The sequence below is a fragment of the Malus domestica genome, chromosome 05 (assembly GCF_042453785.1).
Source record: "Malus domestica chromosome 05, GDT2T_hap1".
NCBI classification, from domain to species: domain Eukaryota; kingdom Viridiplantae; phylum Streptophyta; class Magnoliopsida; order Rosales; family Rosaceae; genus Malus; species Malus domestica.
This window is the reverse complement of record NC_091665.1, coordinates 26,654,788-26,681,050: the sequence shown is the minus strand read 5'-3', so window position 1 is coordinate 26,681,050 and position 26,263 is coordinate 26,654,788. Positions and strand designations below refer to the sequence as shown.

Genomic DNA, 26,263 nt, shown 5'->3' with positions numbered 1-26,263 from the left:
CTTCCCCAGAAGTCTTCGACAGAATGCCCATAATTTCTGCAAAGCTGAGTGTGCGTGTGACAGGTGCTGACAAGGCTAGAAAAGTAGGTGCCTCTTCGGTTTCTGGGATCGGCCCTCGTGGTCTCTGAGCAGCCCAGCTTTTGAGAAAGCGAGCGCCTCTTCGATTGATTCGGAGAACGATGCCTCATCGGTTTTTGAGAAAGCAATCATGCTGGGGGTCTGGCTCTCGAGATTCGGGGAGCAGTCTCTCTTCGATTTTTGAGAAAGTAATCATGTTAGGAGTCTAGCTCTCGAGATTCGGAGGGCGGTGCCTCTTCGATTTTGGAGCAAGCAATCTTGTTGGGAGTGTTTTCTCGAATGTGAGTAAAGGTTGGGCATGTTTGCTAGTCTACCTTGCCACGAAGCACAGAGGTTGACACACAGGGACTTTCCAATTATCCAGCAATGGTACTGTTCCTTTACCCTCTCTTCGATTTTTAAGAAAGTAGTCATGTTGGGAGTCTGGCTCTCGAGATTCGGAGGACGGTGCCTCTTCGATTTTGGAGCAAGCAATCTTATTGGGAGTGTTTTCTCGAATGTGAGTAAAGGTTGGGCATGTTTGCTAGTCTACCTTGCCACGAAGCACAGAGGTTGACACTCAGGGACTTTCCAATTATCCAGCAGTGGTACTGTTCCTTTACCCTTGTGGGTAATAATATGGTAGCTAGACCTTCAAAATTTATGGGTCTAAACTTTGTTAGTGCTGTTTCTTTGCTATTCTTTTACCCTTCTTGGTCAGAGCGATGTAGTGGGAGCTGCAAGCTTCACGTGCTCAACTTTGGCAGAGAACTTTGGCAAAGTTATCTGTGGTACCCATGAGCTATTGTTGCGTGTGGGAAGTGGGTGATTGACCAGTAAGATTCATGTGTTTTCTACCTCCCCAGAAGTCTTTGACAGAATGCCCATAATTTCCGCAAAGCTGAGTGTGCGTGTGACAGGTGCTGACAAGGCTGGAAAAGTAGGTGCCTCTTCGATTTCTGAGATCGGCCCTCGTGGTCTCTGGGGAGCCCAGCTTTTGAGAAAGCGAGCGCCTCTTCGATTTCTGAGATCGGCCTTCGTGGTCTTTGAGCAGCCCAACTTTTGAGAAAGCAAACGCCTCTTCGATTTCTGAGATCAACCCTCGTGATCTCTAAGCAGCCCAGCTTTTGAGAAAGCAAACGCCTCTTCGATTTCTGAGCAGGCGCCTCTTCGATTTCTGAAGCTCCGTCGAGTGCAGATTTTTATAGGGGCTGGCATTAAGTTCCAAAGCACACTTGAATCTCTACCAGTAGAAGCTTCATTCTTGCACTTCTAAGATCTTGATTTGTCCGACCTCTTCTCTCTTCAACACCTTTGAAAATGTCTGGCCCCTCCGACCGTCGTTTTGACTTGAACCTTGTTGAAGAGGCAGCCCCACCTTCTCCAGACAACATATGGCGCCCATCCTTCGTCTCCCCTACTGGTCCTCTTACCGTTGGAGATTCCGTGATGAAGAATGATATGACCGCTGCTGTGGTGGCCAGGAACCTTCTCACTCCCAAAGATAACAGACTACTTTCCAAACGGTCTGATGAGTTAGCTGTTAAGGATTCGCTGGCTCTCAGTGTTCAGTGTGCAGGTTCTGTGTCTAATATGGCCCAACGCCTATTTGCTCGAACCCGCCAAGTTGAATCATTGGCGGCTGAAGTGATGAGTCTCAAACAGGAGATTAGAGGGCTCAAGCATGAGAATAAACAGTTGCACCGGCTCGCACATGACTATGCTACAAACATGAAGAGGAAGCTTGACCAGATGAAGGAAACTGATGGTCAGGTTTTACTTGATCATCAGAGATTTGTGGGTTTGTTCCAAAGGCATTTATTGCCTTCGTCTTCTGGGGCTGTACCGCGTAATGAAGCTCCAAATGATCAACCTCTGATGCCTCCTCCTTCTAGGGTTCTGTCCAGTACTGAGGCTCCAAATGATCCCCCTCCGGTGCCTTCTCTTTCTGGGGCTCTACCGACTGCTGAGACTTCTCCTAAGCAACCTTTGTGAAGGCTCCCTCTTGTATGTTTATTTTGACTCATGTATATGTACATATTTGTAGCTTATCGGGGATATCAATAAATAAGCTTTCCTTCATTTCAACGTATTGTGTTAAATACACCAAAGCCTTCTTCGCTAAGTTCTTTGAATTTTCTTTTGTTGAAGCTTGTATGTTGAAGCTTTCTGAGTGGAGCATGTAGGTTGGGGTAGTGTTCCCTTAATTTCCCGAGTGAGGAAAACTTCTCGGTTGGAGACTTGGAAAGTCCAAGTCACTGAGTGGGATCGGCTATATGAATCTTAGAACGCCATTGTGCTCGATCCTGTGTCATGTCCTTCGTTAGATCCAAGTACTCTAAGTCTTTTCTTAGAGTCTCTTCCAAAGTTTTCCTAGGTCTTCCTCTACCCCTTCGGCCCTGAACCTCTGTCCCATAGTCGCATCTTCTAATCGGAGCGTCAGTAGGCCTTCTTTGCACATGTCCAAACCACCGTAACCGATTTTCTCTCATCTTTCCTTCAATTTCGGCTACTCCTACTTTACCCCGGATATCCTCATTCCTAATCTTATCCTTTCTCGTGTGCCCACACATCCAACGAAGCATCCTCATCTCCGCTACACCCATTTTGTGTACGTGTTGATGTTTCACCGCCCAACATTCTGTGCCATACAGCATCGCTGGCCTTATTGCCGTCCTATAAAATTTTCCCTTGAGCTTCAGTGGCATACGACGGTCACACAACACGCCGGATGCACTCTTCCACTTCATCCATCCAGCTTGTATTCTATGGTTGAGATCTCCATCTAATTCTCCGTTCTTTTGCAAGATAGATCCTAGGTAACGAAAACGGTCGCTCTTTGGTATTTCTTGATCTCCAATCCTCACCCCTAACTCGTTTTGGCCTCCATTTGCACTGAACTTACACTCCATATATTCTGTCTTTGATCGGCTTAGGCGAAGACCTTTAGATTCCAACACTTCTCTCCAAAGGTTAAGCTTTGCATTTACCCCTTCCTGAGTTTCATCTATCAACACTATATCGTCTGCGAAAAGCATACACCAAGGAATATCATCTTGAATATGTCCTGTTAACTCATCCATTACCAACGCAAAAAGGTAAGGACTTAAGGATGAGCCTTGATGTAGTCCTACAGTTATGGGAAAGCTTTCGGTTTGTCCTTCATGAGTTCTTACAGCAGTCTTTGCTCCTTCATACATATCCTTTATAGCTTGGATATATGCTACTCGTACTCCTTTCTTCTCTAAAATCCTCCAAAGAATGTCTCTTGGGACCCTATCATACGCTTTTTCCAAATCTATAAAGACCATGTGTAAATCCTTTTTCCCATCTCTATATCTTTCCATCAACCTTCGTAAGAGATAGATTGCCTCCATGGTTGAGCGCCCTGGCATGAACCCGAATTGGTTGTCCGAAACCCGTGTCTCTTGCCTCAATCTATGCTCAATGACTCTCTCCCAGAGCTTCATTGTATGACTCATTAGCTTAATACCCCTATAGTTCATGCAATTTTGTACGTCGCCCTTATTCTTGTAGATAGGCACCAAAGTGCTCGTTCGCCACTCATTTGGCATCTTCTTCGTTTTCAAAATCCTATTGAAAAGGTCAGTGAGCCATGTTATACCTGTCTCTCCCAAAAGTTTCCACACTTCGATTGGTATATCGTCTGGGCCTATTGCTTTTTTATGCTTCATCTTCTTCAAAGCTACAATCACTTCTTCCTTCCGGATTCGACGATAAAAAGAGTAGTTTCTACACTCTTCTGAGTTACTCAACTCCCCTAAAGAAGCACTCATTTCATGTCCTTCATTGAAAAGATTATAAAAATAACCTCTCCATCTGTCTTTAACCGCGTTCTCTGTAGCAAGAACCTTTCCATCCTCATCCTTGATGCACCTCACTTGGTTTAGGTCCCTTGTCTTCTTTTCCCTTGCTCTAGATAGTTTATAGATATCCAACTCTCCTTCTTTGGTATCTAGTCGTTTATACATATCGTCGTAAGCCGCTAACTTAGCTTCTCTGACAGCTTTCTTCGCCTCTTGCTTCGCTTTTCTATACCTTTCACCATTTTCATCGGTCCTCTCCTTGTATAAGGCTTTACAACATTCCTTCTTAGCCTTCACCTTTGTTTGTACCTCCTCATTCCACCACCAAGATTCCTTTTGGTGTGGGGCAAAGCCCTTGGACTCTCCTAATACCTCTTTTGCTACTTTTCGGATACAACTAGCCATGGAATCCCACATTTGGCTAGCTTCCCCCTCTCTATCCCACACACATTGGGTGATTACCTTCTCTTTGAAAATGGCTTGTTTTTCTTCTTTTAGATTCCACCATCTAGTCCTTGGGCACTTCCAAGTCTTGTTCTTTTGTCTTACTCTTTTGATATGTACATCCATCACCAACAAGCGATGTTGATTAGCCACGCTCTCTCCTGGTATAACTTTGCAATCCTTACAAGTTATACGATCCCCTTTCCTCATTAGAAGAAAATCTATTTGTGTTTTTGACGACCCACTCTTGTAGGTGATCACATGTTCTTCTCTCTTCTTAAAGAAAGTGTTGGCTAAGAAGAGATCATATGCCATTGCAAAATCCAAGATAGCTTCCCCATCCTCGTTTCTCTCCCCAAAACCATGGCCACCATGAAAACCTCCATAGTTGCCTGTCTCCCTGCCCACGTGTCCATTTAAATCTCCTCCTATAAATAACTTCTCCGTCTGAGCAATTCCTTGCACCAAGTCTCCAAGATCTTCCCAAAATTTCTCCTTCGAACTCGTATCCAACCCTACTTGAGGTGCGTACGCACTAATCACATTGATAAGTTCTTGTCCTATTACAATCTTGATTGCCATGATTCTATCTCCTACCCTCTTGACATCTACAACATCTTGTACCAAGGTCTTGTCCACGATGATGCCAACACCGTTTCTCGTTCTATTTGTGCCCGAATACCAAAGTTTAAACCCTGAGTTTTCTAGATCCTTTGCCTTACTACCAACCCACTTAGTTTCTTGTAGGCACATAATATTTATCCTTCTCCTCACCATAACTTCCACTACTTCCATAGATTTTCCCGTTAAGGTTCCTATATTCCACGTTCCTAAACGCATTTTGCTCTCTTGAACTCTACCCTTCTGTCCTAGCTTCTTCACCCTCCCCCGTCTAATAGGATCAAAGTACTTCTTTTGTGTGTCCCGGGTAAAGTTCATAGGAGCATATGCTCCCAAACAACTTTGAGTGGAGTCGTTCGAAAAGAAGTTTCTATGGCCCCCTTGCTCATTTAACACTGCATCCGGGTGCCGATGGAGATACAGCGACCCTTGCTCACTTATCACTGTGCTCGGGCCACACAGCGCGCCACTTACGGGTGACGCCCTAGCTTTAGCGCGATTTTGTTCTGGATTCATTTTCATAAGGATTCGACGTGATCATGGAGTGCCGGCTGTCGACTACCTGACGCCCTCCCCCTCCTCCTTTATCCGGGCTTGGGACCGGCCATGTAAGACATAGGCGGAGTTAGCAATACAAAAGGCATCACTTAACAAAATAAAAAAACAACAGAAATCTCCCAACTCTCAAAATGTTACGTCTCCCTATTCGAATCTCTTCTTCTGACTTTGCTGTACAACCTGCCAACAGGATATCGCAAGATTAATCACGTAGCATTTAAGCGTAGAGGAAAAAGGCATAGCATCTGTTTGGGACAATATTCTGTACAAATGAAGTTATCTGGATACATAGATATGCGGAGAAGGATACTTTTACATGACGCTGGCGTGCTTAGTTGGAAGCTAATGAGCTCCTGGTGCATCGTGCATCTCTCATGCTCAAATTTAGACTGTTCCTCAAAGTCCGTCTTCCAATTGGCATGTTGCCTTTCACATTGCCCTTTTGCATCATGGCGACAAACTCACCGTAGTCAATCCTTCCATCCTGCATGCGGGACATAATTGAATCTTTGAGTAAAACCAATAACAAGCCTAAATCTACAAAGACGATTGTACAATACATGATGCTCCATCAAACTATTTTTGGGGATCTTACACATGGCCATAAGAGTCGCAAATATATTTGGTTGCTCATACAAGCTTAACAATTACTAGATGATTCAAATATTTGAAGAATGATGCAATTCCCTTGTGAAATTTTGGCAACTTACATTATCCTGATCAACTTCTTTTATAATATCTTCAAGATGGACGTCAGTCATGTGATGTTCTGTACAAGCTTGCTGGAGCTTATAACCGTAATATAACCACTTCCATCCTCATCAAAAGTATCGGAAGGCAGCAACCAGATGTTCTTCACGTTCTAGTTTGTTAAGATGAACTGTAGCAGCTATAAATTCTCCATAATCAATTGTTCCACTGTGGTCCACATCAGCCTGGGAAAGAACGAAAAAATGCTTAGCTTTGTGAAACATAAACAAAGTTGAAGATAAATAATCACAAATTTGAGAATTAGACTAGTAGGCAAGCCAACTACAGATGATTCTGTTTGGAAACAAGCATCTTACCGCATCCATAAGATCACGTATCTCTGTATTCTTCATGGTAGAGCCGTATCTCTGCAAACCAGCTTTAAGTTCATCAAATGTTATTGCACCACTATTATCAGTATCCATAGCCTGAAACATCTCTCTGAGTCCAGCAATTTCCTCCTCAGATAGACTTTCAGCTATTACCTGATATAACATAAAGACAAAAAAACCTTAAGCATAAGTTGTAGCATTCTAGTTAAGGGGCATGCCAAAAGTCAACGTCACATACAAATATTCTTTGCAAGAAAATACTAAATCTGATAGAAATGCCAAACAGTGTTCCAGACTCCCATGCACTTACCCGTAAAGCCATCTTCTTTAACTTGTTCATAGCAGAAAACGTTTTGAGACGAGAAAGTACAGCTGGATCTCTATCAGAAGCAACCCCATTTTCGCAAATCCAAGGGTGACCTAAAAAAGAAAATTCATCACTTAAAAGCAAAAAGTGTGCAACATATACTGGACAATTATTGTTAATTCCTCTTCAACAGAATCATTCTGATTGTTCATTTCCTCAAATTTGAGAACCCTCACATTAAAAAGGAAATTTAAGAAATTGGTGTGACTTGAAAAGGAAGCAAAATTTCCCACGCCATACACTTTAAATTGGTGTTTTGGTGTCTCAGCTGCTTAACAAATTTCGGGGCATAATTTATCAACAAATGTTGTGCACGTAGTAGTAATGACATGATCCATCCAAAGAAAAGAAACAGAGAACCATTAACAAATAAGCTACCTATTTCTGGTCGCACTAAATCATGCACAATATTGTACTAAAATAACTTAAACTGCTAAGAGAGGTTAAACATACATAGCACTTCATGTGCAGTTAAGCGGTCTGAAGGCCTAGAACATAGCATCTTCCGGATTAGGTCTTTTGCACTGTCAGATATTTCAGGCCATGGCTCTGATTCAAAGTCTATATATCCCTTTAAGACCGCATCAAATATCCCCTGCTGGGTTTCTGTATCCCAATCACCAAACAGGTAAAACTATTCAGTAACAGGAAACATGGAGTAATCTCTGTTTCGTTAAAATATGAAACCACCATTACCTGCCCAAAATGGTCGCACACCACTGAGCAGAATATACAGTGTAACTCCTGCAGTCCACACATCCGCTTCAGGTCCATAATGCTTGAGGAGTACCTCCGGAGCAACATAATATGGGCTTCCAACCACATCAGTGAAAACTTGACCTGGAAAGGACGTAATAGTGTTAAACAAACATTGGTTTCTAAATGACAACAAGGACTCAACATGTATTCCAGTTCAATAATTGTCTAGGGGCAGTAGCAATAAACAGGAAATAATGAAATTTTATTACTATATACATGCATTCCAGTTCAACATGCATTCCATGTGAACACGATATAAGATATGCCATATTACTATTTGATCAATATTAGGTGAATTAAACTCACATCATAGCTAAAATCAACAAAACGAAATGAAATTACTTTTGTTTGTTTACCCGGTTTGAAGAAAACTGAGAGTCCAAAATCAATGGCCTTGAGAGAAAAATCAACAAGAAGTTTTCGGGTTTCATTTCTCTATGCATGACACCAAGTGAATGGCAAACTTCAACAACACCAACAATAATCCGTGTCAACTCAGCTGCCTTTCTCTCACTGTAATAAACCCTCTGGATAATGTGATCAAACAACTCACCCCCGCCACAAAGCTCCATTACAATATGAACATACAGTGAATCCTCATAAGCGCCCTTGATTGTCACAATATTCTTGTGACCAGCCAAATGGTGCATTATCTGAATCTCCATCCTAACATCGTCCACATCCTCCTTCGAGATCAACTTCCTCCTGGAGATAGACTTACACGCATAATGACAGCCAGTAGCAATCTCAATGCATAAATACGTAGACCCAAATTGTCCCTGTCGTAATTTATGACCCAACGTGTAAAGATCACGAATGTTGGCGGTCTTGTGACCCAACACATAATAACTTTGGTTATCAGCACTTCTCCTCATGATGTTAGGGAGAAACTCAATTGATAAGTACAGCTTTTCAACCGCTGTTTGACTTAAATCCAAGGACTTCAAATGTTCCATAGGCTCCAAGATCTCTGGGAAGTTTTTAAGTTTGGAGCAGCCTGACAGATTGAGTTCCTCGAGATATTTCAACTTACAAATGCTTTTTGGGATACTTGAAAGCCTTTTGCAACTTTGTAGTTCAAGTGTTTTGAGCGCAGGGAGAAACTCGATTGATGAGTGTAGCTCTTTAATCGCTGTTTGACTTAAATTTAAGTACTTCAAATGTTTCATTGGCTCCAATATCTCGGGGAAGTTTTGAAGTTTAGAGCACCTAGAGAGATTGAGTCCCTCGAGATATTTCAACTTACAAATGTTGGCTGGTAGACTCACAAGTCTCATGCAACCAACCAATGATAATTTACTTATATCCCTGGGAAGCTCAGAAAACTCACTAAGAGATGTGCAGCCATCTAGATTAAAACAACCAGAGACTTTCAGCTTACACTTGTTGCTTGGAAGTTTCTCAAGGTCTTTACAACCAGTAATATCCAAGTGAGAAATATTTTCGTGAGACCAAACTGATTCGGGCAACTCCTTTATACCACTGTTTTGTAAATCTAAGTATAGAATATTCCTTGTGTCACGGGATGACTCTTTAAGCCTTCCGCCCGTGCGGCACTTAGACTTGAATACCTCGATGAACAAGCTAAGTAAGCCTTCGAAGCCTCGCTTCCCCGGATCGAATCACAAAGAAAGCTAAGATAGCTTGGAGAATGCTAAAATCACTTAGAAGATGGGAGAAAGGAAGCTTTGTATTGAAACTTAAGAGAGCTTTACAATTGCTTACAACTCTTGGATGGTTTGGCCAAATGGCCTTACCTCCTATTTATAGGCCTAAGTCACCTCCTCAATGGAGGGTTCCAGAATCCTCTACTTACATCCAAAAATATCTAGCATAGTTCTAGATACAACTTGCCTAATCTAGATTATTCTAGGTGAGGCTTAAATATGTACACTTGTGTGGAATGTTCCGGAATGCCCTAGATTATCTTGAATGCTCCGCCACGTTCTTGATTTCTCCGGGACGTTCCAAAAGCTTCCATGAAGACATGGCTTCATGATGTCTTGGGCATTTTCTTTGTTTTTAACATATGGCCTGTGACATCCTCCCCCACTTAAGCCGTCGACGTCCTCGTCGACTCTTGCCTCTCGAATGTCTGAATCAAGTCCTTATATTGCCATAAGGACGTTTCCTTCTCCCATGTTGCTTCGGAGTATGGTAGCCCCTTCCATTTGACAAAGTACTCCACATGCTTTGGTTGTCTTGGTCGTACCACGACACGCTTGGCTTCAATGCTCTCCACTTCTTTGTCAAATGCCTCCGTCATCAAAGGGGGTGCTCGATGAGACTCACCTCGGCTTGGTTCCTCATTGTCTGCATGATAAGGCTTCAAGTTGCTCACATGGAACACCGGGTGAAACTTGAGGCGGGGTGGGAGTTCCACAACGTACGCGGCTTTGCCAACCTTCTTGATGATAGGGAATGGTCCCTCATATTTCCGCAACAAGCTCTTGTGCAAGCCACGAGTACTCTTGTGCTGAGACGCATTGAGCTTCACAAAGACTTGGTCGCCAGTTTGGAACTCCACATTCCTTCGCTTGCGATCCGCCCATTTCTTCATCTTCTTTGAAGCCTTCTCCAAATGAGCTCGAGCAAGTTCGTGGGCTAATTGCCACTCCTTAGCGGTTTTGAAAGCGGCTGGACTATTCCCCGTGTAGCCAGTCACGACCGTGTTCGGGGTCAAGGGTTGTTGCCCTATAGCCAACTCGAACGGACTTTTCCCCGTCGACTCCGAACGTTGCAAGTTATAAGAGAATTGGGCAACATCAAGTAACTTAGCCCAATCTCGTTGATTGGCACTAACATAGTGCCGCAAATAAGTTTCCAACAATGCATTAACCCGCTCCGTTTGTCCATCAGTTTGGGGATGAAAAGCTGTGGAGAAGTCTAACTTTGAGCCAAGTAGCTTGAAGAGCTCCTTCCAAAATCTACCCTTGAAGCGAGCATCTCGATCGCTGACTATGCTCCTCGGAACACCCCAATACTTCACCACGTGTTTTAGAAACAAGCGTGCAGCTACTTCGGCTGTGCACTCCACGGGTGCGGGTATGAAAGTGGCATACTTGGTGAATCTATCGACCACGACGAAGATAGATCCACATCCATCAGACTTGGGCAAATGTGTGATGAAATCCATGGTTAAACACTCCCATGGTCTTGATGGGGTGGGAAGTGGTTCCAACAGTCCTCCCGGTTGCCTTTGTTCCACTTTGTCTTGTTGGCACACAAGACAAGTCTTCACGTATGAATCTACATCATCCCGCATTTGTGGCCAATAGTAAGCATCGCTCACCAAAGCCAACGTGCGGTGAGTGCCAGGATGTCCTGCCCACATTGAGTCATGGCACTCCTTAAGGATTTCTTTCCTTAAGCTTCCCCACTTTGGGACATAGATTCGCTTGCCCTTGGTGTATAGCAAGCCGTCCTCAAGCCAAAACCTTCTTGTCTTCCCATCCTTGACAAACTCCACAATGTTCTTGGCTTGGACGTCATGTGATAAACCTTCTCGGACACGGCCCAAGAGATGGCTTTGCGGCTTGAGTACTGTAGCCATTAACTCTACTCGTCTACTTAGAGCATCGGCCACCACGTTCTCCTTTCCTTGCTTGTACTCTAGCTTGTAATCAAACTCCGCTAAGAACTCTTGCCACCTTGCTTGCTTAGGTGTGAGCTTTTGTTAGGTTTGAAAGTAGCTAGTGGCAACGTTGTCCGTCTTGATGATGAATGGGGTACCAAGCAAGTAATGCCTCCAAACTCTAAGGCAATGGATGATGGCGGTCATCTCCTTTTCATGGGTCGTGTACCTCTTCTCGGCATTGTTTAGCTTGCGACTTTCATAGGCTATCGGATGTCCCTCTTGCATCAACACTCCTCCTATGGCAAAGTCGGAAGCATCAGTGTGCAACTCGAATGGCTTACTAAGGTTGGGCAACCTTAGTACAGGCTCCTCCATTAAGGCCTTCTTCAACCTCTCAAAGGCCTCTTGACACCGGTCCGTCCATTCCCATGCCTTGTTCTTCTTAAGAAGGTCTGTTAAGGGTGCTGCAATGGCTGAATACCCTTTAATGAATCTTCGATAGTAGTTGGCTAGCCCCAGAAAGGATCGTAGTGTTGGTACCTTGGTCGGCGGTTCCCACTCTTGAATGGCCTTGATCTTGCCCTTTTCCATCATAAGTTTCCCCTCCTTTATCTTGTGGCCAAGAAATTCTACTTCTTTTGTGGCAAAGGAGCATTTCTCCTTCTTGACATAGAGTTCATGTTCCCGAAGGGTCTTGAACACTATGCGCAAGTGCTTGACGTGCTCCTCCAATGTCTTGCTATAGACAACGATATCATCAATGTAAACCACGATAAACTTGTCAAGATAAGGATGGAATACCTTGTTCATCAATGTGCAGAATGTTGCGGGGGCATTGGTCAGACCAAATGGCATGACTTTATACTCGAACGATCCATATCTGGTCACCATCGCCGTCTTCGATTCGTCTCCAGGGGCTATCCTCACTTGGTAGTATCCCGATCGAAGATCTAACTTTGTGAAGTACCTTGCTCCACCAAGTTGATCGAATAAGTCGGCGATCAACGGAAGTGGGTACTTGTTCTTGATGGTAATCTTGTTCAATGCTCTATAGTCGATGCACAACCTTAGGCTACCTTCTTTCTTGCGTTGGAACAAGACGGGTGCACCATATGGGGACTTGGAGGGTTGGATGTAGCCCGCATCAAGTAGCTCGTTGAGTTGCTTCCTCAATTCCTCCAACTCGGGTGGCGACATCCTATAAGGTGATTTGGAGGGAGGCTTAGCACCAGGCTCCAACTCAATCGCATGGTCGACCTCTCTCCTTGGTGGCAACTTCTTTGGCAGTTCCTTAGGCATCACGTCCGCAAACTCCACAAGGACGTCTTCCACTTGTTTCGGCAAAGGCCCGTACTTCTCCTCCCCTTCATTCAACATTAGGGTTGCAAGAAATGTGGCCTCGCCTTTCTTCCAAGACTTGGCAAATTGAATTGCCGACAAGTGCTGGGTACACTTCTTGGCTTGCCTTTCCAATGGCACCAGGCAAGGTTGTCTTCCATCGGGCAGGATACAGAAAATATTGTAGAAGGGAATGGGAAAGGCTCGTACCTTGTCCATGAACTCTAACCCAATGACTACGCCATAGTCGTCCATCTTGACTACGGTGAAGTCGATCTTTCCCTTCCATGTGCCGATGTCTACTTGTACATTGCGCGCAACTCCAACAATGGGGGTGGCAGCGGAATTTACCGTCTTCACGCTACCGGGCTCCTTTGTGACTCGGAGGCCAAGCCTTGTGGCTTCCTCCGACGTCATGAAGTTGTGTGTTGCTCCCGTGTCCACCAACACACGTGTCGTCTTGTCACCAGTCTTGACGTCAACGAACAATGATCCTCCCCCAACTTGAGCCTTAGGTTGTGGGAGGGTTGTCTGGATGGCATTCAGTAGACGGATGCATCCCATCGTTGCATCGTTACTCTCCTCAGCCTTGTCCTCCTTGAAGGCCATGGCCTTAAGGGCCTTCTTTTGTGGGCAATCTCGCATCATGTGAGGGCCGTCGCATAGGTAACAAGTGGGTTGCCAAGACTTACCTTTGCCTTTGTCATGCTTCTCGGCTTTCTTCTCCTTCGGTTTGCTTGTCTCGGCCTTGTCCTTCGGCTTATGTTCTCCCCCACTTCTCTCATGGTTACCCCTCTTCCCCGTGGGCTTGGAGTCACCTTGGTGGCTTGATTTAAACTCAATCAAGGATTCGGCAGCGGCAATGGCATCAGACAATGTTTGCACGTGTCTCCTTTGTAGTTCGAGTTTTGCCCAATTTTGCAGTCCACTCATGAAGTACATGAGCTTATCTTCCTCTGACATGTTGGGCACCTCGAATAACAAGCTCACGAAGGCGTTGACATAGTCTTTGACGCTCCCCGTTTGCTTGAGCCACCTTAGTTTCTCCTTGGCTTCGTACTTGGCATTTTGGGGATAGAAGTGCAACATAAGATCTTTCTTAAATTCATCCCAAGTGGTGAGAGAGAACGTACCTTGCTCAATCTCCATGCTTCGGCGACGCCACCACATAAGGGCATTGTCAGCTAAGAACATGGTTGCCGTTGAGATTTTGGACTCGTCATCTTCAAGCTTCAGGTACTTGAAGTATCGCTCCACGTTCCACACGAATGTGTCGAGCTCCTTTGCTTCCCTCTTCCCATTATAGGATTTGGGTTTAAAGGAGTCGATTACCTTGGAGTCCAACGCCTTGATTTCCCTCGACCCTTGCACGAATTGCTTCACAACTGCTTCTTTACAAAACGCCACATCTCCCTTAAGTTCCCTTGTGTCCTTTATCTCTTCTTGAAGCGCCACAAACCTTGCCTCTATGTTGTCAAGGTGAACCTGGACTTCCCTCCGCATCTTGTCTGCCATGGTGTTGAGAGCGCCAAGGAGCTCATCTCGTAGCCCTTCCACCAAGCCACGCAGTTCATCCTTACCATTGTCCACCATGGTTTGGATTTCCTCCTTGTCAACAACGTCCTCATCAAGTCGAGTATCGAACTCGAGTATGGTTCGTTCCACCTTCTCGAGTCGCTCTTCCATGGTCTCCATCGATGCTTGCAAGTCCTTTAACTTTGGCTTGCTCTTGGCAACGTCTTGAACCTCGGCAGTACGCTCCCTTAGGTCGGAGACTCCGGACACCATCTCTCCACTTGCCATATCCTACTTTCCTTAAAGTGATTCACGAGCTAGGCTCTGATACCAGCTGTCACGGGATGACTCTTTAAGCCTTCCGCCCGTGCGGCACTTAGACTTGAATACCTCGATGAACAAGCTAAGTAAGCCTTCGAAGCCTCGCTTCCCCGGATCGAATCACAAAGAAAGCTAAGATAGCTTGGAGAATGCTAAAATCACTTAGAAGATGGGAGAAAGGAAGCTTTGTATTGAAACTTAAGAGAGCTTTACAATTGCTTACAACTCTTGGATGGTTTGGCCAAATGGCCTTACCTCCTATTTATAGGCCTAAGTCACCTCCTCAATGGAGGGTTCCAGAATCCTCTACTTACATCCAAAAATATCTAGCATAGTTCTAGATACAACTTGCCTAATCTAGATTATTCTAGGTGAGGCTTAAATATGTACACTTGTGTGGAATGTTCCGGAATGCCCTAGATTATCTTGAATGCTCCGCCACGTTCTTGATTTCTCCGGGACGTTCCAAAAGCTTCCATGAAGACATGGCTTCATGATGTCTTGGGCATTTTCTTTGTTTTTAACATATGGCCCGTGACACTTGGCATCTCTGGAAGATACTCGAGACTGGTGCAGTCTCCAACATCAAGATGAGTAAGCTTGTCAAGATGTTGAAAAGACCAAGGAATTTCAACCAAACTTCTACAGCCAAAGAGATCTATGCTCACAATTTTTAGACTCTCAGAGAGATTTGGAAGTTCAGATAGGTACCAAGATTGCTTCAGATCGATCACTTCTAAGTTCACAAGTATCTGCAGCAAATTAAATAGAAATATCAAGAATTAAAATATAATTTCTACACTTCATTTGATACAAGAATGAAAATAGGTATAAAATATACCTGGTCTTTTTTACAAAGCTTCTTAACTTGGCTATATTGCATATGAAACTCAACTAGATTTTCAGGAGAAAAATTTGACGGCAAAGATTCCAGTGGATAACGAGGCCAGTAAAGATAACGAAGAGAGTCGGGAAGGTCTAGAGAAGCGACAAAAGAGTCAGCGACAAAACTATCCACAATTAGCATTTTTAGGTTAGACATCACTTTGAGGTCTGCACTTTTCAATGGTCGCTTTTTAATCCTTGACCAAGCAAACATTATGGCTTGAACATTTGGAGTTTCCTGACAATAAGAACAAAGTTTAAATGTATATATTTTGAACATGTTAACATGTAATGCTGTACAAGTGTATCCTCCTCTAGTTGTCTGAAAAAACAAACATTTGTTCATATTCCAAAGACTTCCTAACACAATAAAAATTCAATCAAATTATTTTTTTAAGAATCAGACTTCTTTATTATAAATGAGTTTTACTTTGTTGTGTTATCATCTAAAGTTCGTTTTTCGTTTTTCCTAGAAAAAGAAAAGAAAAAAATTCAATGCATTTGGCTCTTACCTTGTTAATCTTCAGTACACGATATATATCCTCATCGTTGAACAACCTATTCCATTTTCCGGGATCTTCAATACATTGTTCCCAAACAATTGTTCTTCCCAATTCTTCAAGCAGATCATGCATCTCTATAATTTCCCATCTTATTAACTTAATTGATATGAGAGACTTATCAACGAGAACTCTAATTTCAGCCGCCGCAAAGCGTACACGGATAGCCAACCTTTTTCTTACCTCTTTCACTTTATTCCCTTTATGAAAACATGCTATATCCAAAAATATCTCCTTCTCATTTCTTTCTAATCCATCATAACTTAGTCTCAACACTCTCTGGAGCTTTTCATTGGGAAATTCTTTCAGTTTGTCCAATTCATCTTCCTAGTCTGCTTTGCTCTTGCAACTGAAGAACAAGGGCCCCAGAAGTTTAAGAGCTAAAGGAACGCCTCCAGCATAGTCCACCGCCTTTTCTGCCAACTCCTTATAATCTGTTATAGGAGTACTTTTATTCTTGAAAGCGTGAGAACAGAAGAGCTGAAGAGCATCATCCCGTTTTAATCCCTCAACCTCGTAGATCTTACCCTCTTCAGGAAGTGTTCTCTTATCCCTACTTGTGATAATGATTCTACTTCCAGTGCCATACCGAAGACGCTTGCCAGCTAAACGTTCCAGCTGTATTGAATCACTCACATCATCAAGAACGATGAGGACCTTTGTACACTTGAGCCTATCTCGAACAAAAGTTGATCCCATGGATAGACCTTCTTCCTTTAATATCTCCTTAAGAAGTGTTTTTTCCAAGTGATCTAGTCCATCTGCTTTTTCTGACTTCTCCCTAACATTCTTAACAAAACCAGAAGCATCAAATTTAGAAGAAAGTTTGTGGAATACAGTTTCAGCGAGGGTGGTCTTGCCAATACCACCCATTCCCCAAATACCAACAGTGATGCAAGCGTCTTGTGAATGAATGCCCAATAGCTCTTCAATTTGCTGAATGCAGCATTCAATTCCAACCAGGCCCTCTAAATCACATGATGATTCACAAATCAATTTGGTCCAAATACGATCGACAACATTCTTAATTAGATCTGCCTCCGTCCTGGCATAAATATATATATGATTATGTAGAAAAAGGCAATAACAACAACAACAACAACAACAAAGCATTTTCCCACTAAGTAGGGTCGGCTATATGAATCCTAGAACGTCATTGCGCTCGGTTTTGTGTCATGTCCTCCGTTAGATCCAAGTACTCTAAGTCTTTTCTTAGAGTCTCTTCCAAAGTTTTCCTAGGTCTTCCTCTACCCCTTCGGCCCTGAACCTCTGTCCCGTAGTCACATCTTCGAACCGGAGCGTCAGTCGGCCTTCTTTGCACATGTCCAAATCACCGGAACCGATTTTCTCTCATTTTTCCTTCAATTTCGGCTACTCCTACTTTACCTCGGATATCCTCATGCCCAATCTTATCCTTTCTCGTGTGCCCACACATCCCACAAAGCATCCTCATCTCCGCTACACCCATTTTGTGTACGTGTTGATGCTTTACCGTCCAACATTCTGTGCCATACAACATCGTTGGCCTTATTGCCATCCTATAAAATTTTCCCTTGAGCTTCAGTGGCCTACGACGGTCACACAACACGCCGGATGCACTCTTACACTTCATCCATCCAGCTCGTATTCTATGGTTGAGATCTCCATCTAATTCTCCGTTCTCTTGCAAGATAGATCCTAGGTAGCGAAAACGGTCGCTTTTTGTGATCTTCGCTAGATTGCTCCGGTCATTAGTGTGGATAAGTATATAAATGAATAGAGATAGGAAAGCAAACACAAGATGTACGTGGTTCACCCAAATTGGCTACGTCCACGAAATAGAAGAGTTCTCATTAATTGTGAAGGGTTTACACAAGTACATAGGTTCAAGCTCTCCTTTAGTGAGTACAAGTAAATGATTTAGTACAAATGACATTAGGAAATATTGTGAGAGAATGATCTCGTAATCACGAAACTTCTAAGTATCGGAGTGTGGTATCGTCTTGACTTGCCTTATCTGTCTCATAGGTAGATGTGGCATCTTCTCTGGAAGTACTCTTCCTCCATCCAGGGGTGGTATCTTTAACTGGTGGAGATGCACAAGGTAATGTATCAATTTCACTTGAAGCTTACTTGTAGTTTCAGGCTTGGTCAAGCGCGATACAAACCATGTAGTAGGAGTCCCCCAAGTCGCCGAGCTAGGGGATCTGCTGAAAGAGGTGACAGACAAGGTAAGCAATCAGAGCTCCGGCTGATTGTTCACCTTCTCCCCATCTTGCAGCAGCATGAAGGATAAAGAGAAGAAAAATGAGAAGAGATGATATGTGATATTTTTGCTTTTGAAGAAGTAACTTTCCACAGGCTTATTCTTGAACTGAGTTGGAGAGTTTTCTGGTTTCCTCCAGAGCCGACTGAAGAATTTGAGGGTCAAAACAAGTCCATCAAATCTAGAGTACTAAATATGCTTTACCAAATTTTAGCACAAATCGAACTGTCACAAGTTTAAAGAAAATTTATAACTTTAGACAAGTTAAAGAATGAGTTAGTTACCCGGATTTGTTTGAATGATCAAACCCAGATAGATTGGCTGCAGTCTTCAAGGCATCCCTCCACTTGTGCACCTTATCGATACCGTCCTCGAAACGCTTTTCAAGTTGAGCAAATGCATCCGCATAACTCCCGTGTTCTTCCCGGCGCTCCTCAAGCGTACGGCAGCCTGAGCGCGCGGCGCTCTCGATTGATTCCATGGTCTGATCTTCCGCGACATGAACACATGACCAAATTTGAATTTCTCAGCATCTTCGGCATACAATGGGCATATACCACAGCTTTCCACCATATGGGAAGCAGAAGCAGGTCGTTCTTCTAAATCCACCGGGTAGAAGACAACAGAAGCAGGTCATTTGCTTTAAAACGTTTTTCCTAATCACTTTCATTTGCTTCAGACTCATCACTTGATCCTCTAACTTGAGGCTCATCTCCTGATCCACCACCTTCAGAATCTTCAGAATCTTCAATAACCTTGCGGAAGACAACATGATCACCACTTTCATTGGATTCTGACTCATCACTTAATCCACTGACTAGAGGCTCATCTCCTGATCCACCACCTTTGGAATCATCATCTTGTCTTGTTTCTTCTTCTACTTTCGGTCCCCTCGACATGAACACATGACCAAATTTTAATTTCTCAGCATCTTCGGCATACAATGGGCATATGCCACAGCTTTCCACCTTCATTGAATCCAACATGCAGAAGACAACAGAGGCCTCTTTGGCATGTTTGTAAACATCAGGGGAGCAGTTTTTTCCTACCTTTTCACTTCTAAAGGCCTCATTCCACACATGCACGTGATAGTCGCTGTTGCCCCGGATCATGTAGTGAGAACTGAACAGTACATGGCTTTCACCCATGAATTTGACAATGAAATTAGCACTTCCCCTCCAGACGGTATACCGCGCCACTGAAACGTCAGAAACAACAACAGACAGAGCGAAACCAAATAAACCTGTTCGAAACCAATCTGGACAAAGCTCGATGTCTACTGAAGATCCCTCATTTTGATAGCTGAACCAATTTGGAATTTCTTTTCCTGGACATGCAATGTTAATCTGAGGCCAGGGATTATAAGCCAAGCAATAGTCCTTTAATGGCGCAACATTTTTCATTCGCATAATTGTAATCTGTGCTTCATCCATTATGTTGCTCCTTGAATTATTATCCAATTTTGGGCAATCAGTAAAAACTCTGCAACAATAATTAGGTTTATAACCTTGTGTGAGTGTTATCCTTGAACTTGACACTATCTTCAGCGACCTGCAGCCTTCAGCAGTAACATTACATAGCACTGGGAGCTCTGGTATAGATCGAAGCCGCTTGCAGCCTTCTAAGTCGAGTATAGACAACCGAGAAGCTTGTTTGATGCTTGCTGGTATTTCCAGTATACCGCTGTAGCTGAGATCTAGTTCTTCTAAAGAGAGAAAACCGACAGAGCTGGAAGGCAATTTTTCAAGTCTATGACAACCATAAAAGTAGAGACGTTTAAGATTGGTTAAACTGTAGATACTTGTTGGGACATCCTTAAGTTGATAGCAGCGACTAAGGTTTAAATCTTGAAGCCCATTTAGATTTCCAATAGATGAAGGAAGCATTTCGACAGCTGTCTCTTCCAAACAAAGAGACACCAAATGTTCCATTGGCTTCAAGATTTCAGGGAATTTGGAAAATCTATAGCACCTGGTGAGACGAAGACTCTCAAGATATTTCAACTTACAGATTGATTCAGGCAACTCCTCTATACCACTGCATTTTAACTTTAAGTATTGAATATTTCCTGGCATCTCTGGAAGATACTTGAGACGGTAGCAGAATCCAAGATCAAGATGAGTAAGCTTGTCAAGATGTTGAAAATACGAAGGAATTTCAACCAAACTTCGACAGCCATTGAGATTTATCTCCACAATTTTTTGACTCCCCGAGAGATTTGGAACTTCAGTTAGATTTCTAGACTTTGACAGATTGATAACTTGTAAGTTGACAAGTATCTGCAACAAATGAAATAGAAATATAAAGAATTAATATAATTTCTACACTTGATTTTATACAAGAATTAAAATAGGCATATAATATAATATACCTGCTCTTCTTTCCAAAGCTCCTTAACTTTGCTCTCTGGCAAATAAAGCTCAACTAGATTTTTCGGAGAAAATTTTGACGGCAAGGATTCCAGTGGATATCCCCTCCAATAAAGATAACGAAGAGAATCGGGAAGGTCTAGAGAAGCGGTGAATTCGAAGCGACCATCCACCATAAGCATTATTAGGTTAGACATCTTTTTGAAGTCTGCATGTTCCAATGGTTCCAATGGTCGCTCTTGAAGATTATACCAATTAACCTGTATGGCTTCAACATATGGAGTTTCCTGAGAATAAGAAGAAAGTTTAAATGTGAATATAAACATATTAAAATGTAACGCACATTTGGAACAAAGAGTATTTACTATGGTAATCATGTACAAGTGTGTTAGTCTAGTCAAATATCCAACATAATTGTATCTTCCTCTACTTGTCTAAATAACCAAACATTTGTTCATATACCAAACACTTCCTAACACAATAAAAATTCAATCAAATTCATCTTTTAACAATCTCACTTCTTTATTATAAATTAGTTTTACTTTGTTCTGTTATCATCTCAAGTTTGTAATTTTTATTTTCTAAAAAAATGAAAAGAAAAAAATTGAATGCATTTGGCGCTTACCGTGTTACTCTTCAATACACGATAGATATCCTCAGCAGTGAACAACCTACTCCTTTTACCGGGATCTTTAATACCTTGTTCTTGAACAATTTGCCTTCCCATTTCTTGTAGCAAATCGTGCATCTCTATGGTTTCCCAACCCCACTTTGAATCAATTGATATGAGACACCTATTAATGAGAATATCAATTCCGGTTTTCGGAAAGCGTCCACAGGAAGTTAACGTTCGTTTTACCTCATACAAAGCATTCCCTTTATGAAAACATGCTATATCCAGAAATATCTCCTTCTCACTTTGTTCCAATCCATCATAACTTGTTCTCAACACTTTCTGGATATCTTTGCTGGGAAATCGTTTCAATTTGTTGAATTGCTCTTCCCATTCTTCTTTGCTCGTGCAATTGCAGAACGACGATCCCAGAACTGTAAGAGCTAAAGGAACGCGTCCAGCATAGTCCACCGCCTTTTCTGCCAACTCCTTATAATCTGTTATAGGAGTACTTTTATTCTTGAAAGCGTGAGAACAGAAGAGCTGAAGAGCATCATCCCGTTTTAATCCCTCAACCTCGTAGATCTTACCCTCTTCAGGAAGTGTTCTCTTATCTCTACTTGTGATAATGATTCTACTTCCAGTGCCATACCGAAGACGCTTGCCAGCTAAACGTTCCAGCTGTATTGAATCACTCACATCATCAAGAACGATGAGGACCGTTGTACACTTGAGCCTCTCTCGAACAAAAGTTGATCGCATGGATAGACCTTCTTCCTTTAATATCTCCTTAAGAAGTGTTTTTTCCAAGTGATCTAGTCCATCTGCTTTTTCTGACTTCTCCCTAACATTCTTAACAAAACAAGAAGCTTCGAATTTAGAAGAGAGTTTGTGAAATATAGTTTCAGCAAGGGTGGTCTTGCCAATACCACCCATGCCCCAAATACCAACAGTGATGCAAGCATCCGATGAATGAATGCCCAATAGCTCTTCAATTTGCGGAATGCGGCTTTCAATTCCAATCAGGCCCTCTAAATCACATGATGATTCACAAATCAATTTGGTCCAAATACGATCGACAACATTCTTAATTAGATCTGCCTCCGTCCTGCGCATAGAGATATATATGATTAGGTAGAAAAGCAATAGTTAGTCTTAAACACGCTTTACCGAATCTTAGCACAAATCAAATTCTCACAAGTTTAAAGAAAATTTATAATTTTATACAAGTTAAAAGGATGAGTTAGTTACCCGGATTTGTTTGAATAATCAAACCCAGATAGATTGGCCGCAGTCCTCAAAGCATCCCTCCACTTGTGCACCTTGTCGATACTGTTATCGACACGTTTTTCAAGTTGAGCAAATGTATCCGCATAACTCCCGTGTTGTTTTCGTACATGAGATGGATTGATGTCATAGAATATGGGTATAACCATCTGGCCATATCTTTCCTTGCATTCGATTGTATGCACAAGCTCATCCAAACACCATGTGGAAGAAGCATAGTTTTGTGAGAAAATGATCACCGAAATGGTGGATTTCTCGATTGCTTCTAGAAGGGCGGGTCTAATTTCTTCTCCTTTCTGAAGTCTGTAATCGATGTAGGTTTCAATTTTCTTCTGAAGTAAGGCAGCATGAAGATGGCTGGTAAAACCAAGGCGGGTGTCCTCACCTCTGAAACTGATAAACACATCATACTTTTCTCGACGTGGGGGGTTATCAGCATCAGTATCATCAACAACAGCAGTAGAATCGGCAGCAGAATCAGCTACATCAGAATCGGCAGCAGAATCAGCTACATCAGAATCAGCCGCAGGAGGCGAAGAAGAAAATGATCTGCAACACATGTACAACAGAGTCCCGATCGACTCCATCTCTCTATTTCTTGGACCAGATAGCAGAAAGAGAATCTGAACTACAGTCGCACCTGAGACTAGATTGGAGTTTACCACAGAAAAATTGAAATTGTAGTCTGTGCACAAAGTTACAGAGGCTCCATGGAGGACAAAAATTTAAAATTTGAAGAAACAAGGATCAGTTACTTTCACATACTTAAAAATACTTTATAATTGATAATGCTGCTACTCTAAAATTTTCTTTTAAATATGCCTAATTAAAAGAAAAGTTTGTCCAAAAGCATTTTCTTCTTTCTGTAAAGCATCTTTCAATAAAATATACGCTTGTTCCAAGAAAATCATCAGAGATTAAACAATAAAAAACAGAAAATATATATAAAGACGAAATTGTGCCCACTTTCAGCGCAGAAACAATCTGCGTTCAAACGGAAGAAAGGATATAGTATATCCCTAGTGGAGGACAATGGTACTTGGTCATAAATGGGACACATTGGATGGGACCTCCCTCTGCGGACTTAGACAAGGCCAAATAAAAAAAAGGGTGAAGTGCCAATTTAGTCCCTGAATTATCACCTCAGTGAAAATTAAATCCTTGAATTATTTTTTCAGTAAAATAAGTCCTTAAATTCATTAGAAATTGCTAATTTCATCCCTATTATTATATTCAAAGCTATTTTATCTAATTTTTCGTCAAATTAAGTCACTTGACACACTTTAGAATGTAATACCATCATTTTCTTGTTTATAAGTGCTTAACATTTCATATATGTTGCGAATTTAATGTCTAATTTACCCTTAAAAGTTAACTTACACTATTTATTTATGAAAAACTACCAATTTCTCCTCCAAAATTAACTCCATACACTATTTCTTTATGAAAAACTACCAATCTAGCCTTCAATGTGTATCACATGCAAGTAACATGACTTAAATTGATGGAAAATTGAATATAGTAGCTTCGAATATAACATTAGGGATGTAATTGGCAGATTTTTATAATTCAGGGACTAATTTTTCTGAAAAAATAGTTTAGGGACCTAATTTTCACTAAGGTGATAATTCAGGGACTAAATTGGCAGTTTACCCTAAAAAAAATAAAGGTTCAGATTTTGGAGAGGATTTTTCTGTAAAACTATCTCTAACGATGACCTAAAATCTAAAAATATTTAGTTCAGAAAATTTAAGTTTTAGTTCAGAAATAGTTTTTCTACTTCAAATCTTCTGGTCTAAAAGTTTAGCCCGAGATTATTAAAGAATGAATTAAGGTTAATTTTTTTTAAATTAACTTTTTTAAAAAAAATATGTAGACTATCCTAAATTAATTATATGAACATTTTAATCTAAAAATATTTAAATTTCGATAAATTTTGAAAAATCACTAAATCAATACATGAAAATCATGATAAACCATATAAACTTAATACGAACAACATTTAATAAACCATATAAACTTAATACAAATGACAATTAATAAATATATTCGATCTAAGTCGTTAGATCTTTTTTTACCGTTAAATTTGACTATATTCAATCTAAGCCGTTGGATTCAATAAATATATAAATATAAAACTAAAAAAAAAAAATTTAACCTGGACCGTTGGATTAACCAACGATCCATTTAAATCTAGCAATTGGATTGAAAAAAGTAGCCGTTGGGCTGCATAATTGGCTGACACCCCGGGGACAACCCACCCAGCTTATCTTCCTCTCTGGCTCGTGCATGGCTGATTTTGCTTTGTGGGCGATTGGAAGCTGGGCAGTGGGCTTCACAACCCTAGTTTCAGTCTCAGTTGGTGGGGCCCATTTTACTTTGTGGCCTAAACTTGGGCTGATATTTGGCCTCATAATAAGTTTTAGGTTTTAGGTCATGGGTTGGAGTGGATTTTTTTTTGGGGGGGGGAAGGGAAATTTTAGGTTTTAGGTCATTGTTGGAGAAGGTCTAAAAGCTGGGAGGGATTGAGATAACGTTGCAATGAGAGTGGATGGGGTGGGAGAGTTCTTTTAGTGTGACCGATTCATGAGATAATACACCACGTATTACTATATAAATGGTAAGATATGTGTGTTAAAAAGTTAATAACTTAAAGAATAAAATTTCCCACAACTTATATAAAAATATGTGATGTATCATTCGTGTTCCGATCATAATATATTAATAATTGTACCCATTTGTCTTTAAAAATGTACCACTTTGTTATATGCAAAATGTACACTTTTTTTAAGTACCATGACACACCATGACCAAAGTCAATGCATGTTGGCCGACATCCGAATGTGACATAACCATTTAATGAGTGATGTAGAAATGTGGATAAATTTAAACCGAAGTTAGAAATAATTAACTAATAAATAGTGAAAGCAATAGTGTGAAGTACCCATAAAGCGTAAGTAAACAGAGCAAATCTAGTTAAGGTACTTATTACCCAACTGGAAACAAGCTCCTACATTTATTTGGAGAAAATGTGAGAATCGCCAAAGTTCCCTCGTGCGCCACCAAAGACTCAGCTAACTAAAACTTGGAGGGGCGAAAAACAAAAAGCGTGAGTGGGCGAAAATAAAGGTTTTTGAAACGCATTTCTCTTTAGAACATACTAACCCCTCAGTGTAAATCAAGTATAGTTTCCAGAAAACATAATACGTATAAGTATGAAATCAAGAGTAAAGCAACCCTATTTTGAGAAACACAATTCATAATGTCTCAACTGAGGCACAAGCAAATCAAGTACTCATCTACAATATCCAATACGCATCCATAGCTATCAAGTTCTCATCAATAACATTAAATACTAATAAGTGTGTGTGTGTGTGTGTGTGTACTAATAAGTGAGTGTGTGTGTGTGCGCGCGCGTGTGTGTTTAACACACGAGTTCATTCAGCGGAAATTCTGATATGAATATGACTGGGTGTAATCATAATATATTCTTTTTGTACTACAATCACGTGAGGACTGGCGCTATGTGCATCACATACGAGTTCGAGATGCCTATTGCAACCTAGGACAGGATTAACACCTACATTGGATCCAAGTGAACGAACAATGCTATGTGAACGACACGTGAAACTCACTTTGTCAAGAAGAAAACAGCGATAGGAAAAACATTGACAAATCAGCTGCCGTCATGCCAGATCCGGCAACATGCCAAGAAGTGGAAATCAATCTCAACGGCTATAAATTTAGGGCAATGACTATCGTAAAGACTACTAAGCCTGCCAATTTTGGACTTTAAGAAGGGATGGTCAAGGAAGACGAGGACAAGGACGATGAGGCA

General features: G+C 41.7%; 2 protein-coding genes and 1 pseudogene across 2 annotated transcripts; all 3 read right to left on the bottom strand.

Moving 5' to 3' along the window:
• Nucleotides 1-5,817: 5,817 nt before the first annotated feature.
• On the bottom strand, nucleotides 5,818-8,992 carry LOC103410658 (calcium-dependent protein kinase 26-like; annotated as a pseudogene).
• On the bottom strand, nucleotides 8,422-23,358 carry LOC103421051 (TMV resistance protein N-like). Its single transcript, XM_070822482.1, has 10 exons — nucleotides 22,390-23,358; nucleotides 21,151-22,246; nucleotides 20,528-20,812; nucleotides 19,001-20,435; nucleotides 18,818-18,883; nucleotides 18,441-18,612; nucleotides 15,864-16,956; nucleotides 15,308-15,589; nucleotides 15,008-15,218; nucleotides 8,422-9,227 (listed from the first exon to the last, which is right to left on the bottom strand). The coding sequence occupies exons 1-7, from the start codon at nucleotides 23,010-23,012 to the stop codon at nucleotides 16,239-16,241; spliced, it is 4,395 nt and encodes a 1,464-aa protein (XP_070678583.1). The 5' UTR covers nucleotides 23,013-23,358; the 3' UTR covers nucleotides 8,422-9,227; nucleotides 15,008-15,218; nucleotides 15,308-15,589; nucleotides 15,864-16,238.
• Nucleotides 14,958-15,986, bottom strand: LOC139196175 (putative disease resistance protein At4g11170). The gene is made up of 3 exons (XM_070821842.1): nucleotides 15,864-15,986; nucleotides 15,308-15,589; nucleotides 14,958-15,218 (listed from the first exon to the last, which is right to left on the bottom strand). Exons 1-3 carry the CDS (start codon nucleotides 15,984-15,986, stop codon nucleotides 14,958-14,960), a joined length of 666 nt encoding a protein of 221 aa, XP_070677943.1.
• Nucleotides 23,359-26,263: the final 2,905 nt, after the last annotated feature.

Excerpts from the sequence above, each read along its gene's own strand:
- LOC139196175 (XM_070821842.1), bottom strand. The coding sequence starts at position 15,986 with ATGCATGATCTGCTTGAAGAATTGGGAAGAACAATTGTTTGGGAACAA. Across the intron at positions 15,590-15,863 it reads GTGTACTGAAGATTAACAAG|GAAACTCCAAATGTTCAAGC; the intron begins GTAAGAGCCAAA and ends TCTTATTGTCAG. Across the intron at positions 15,219-15,307 it reads AGCTTTGTAAAAAAGACCAG|ATACTTGTGAACTTAGAAGT; the intron begins GTATATTTTATA and ends AATTTGCTGCAG.
- LOC103421051 (XM_070822482.1), bottom strand. The coding sequence starts at position 23,012 with ATGGAGTCGATCGGGACTCTGTTGTACATGTGTTGCAGATCATTTTCT. Across the intron at positions 22,247-22,389 it reads GATTATTCAAACAAATCCGG|GACGGAGGCAGATCTAATTA; the intron begins GTAACTAACTCA and ends CTCTATGCGCAG. Across the intron at positions 18,613-18,817 it reads GTCTGAAGCAAATGAAAGTG|GCTCAGGCTGCCGTACGCTT; the intron begins ATTAGGAAAAAC and ends AGAGCGCCGCGC.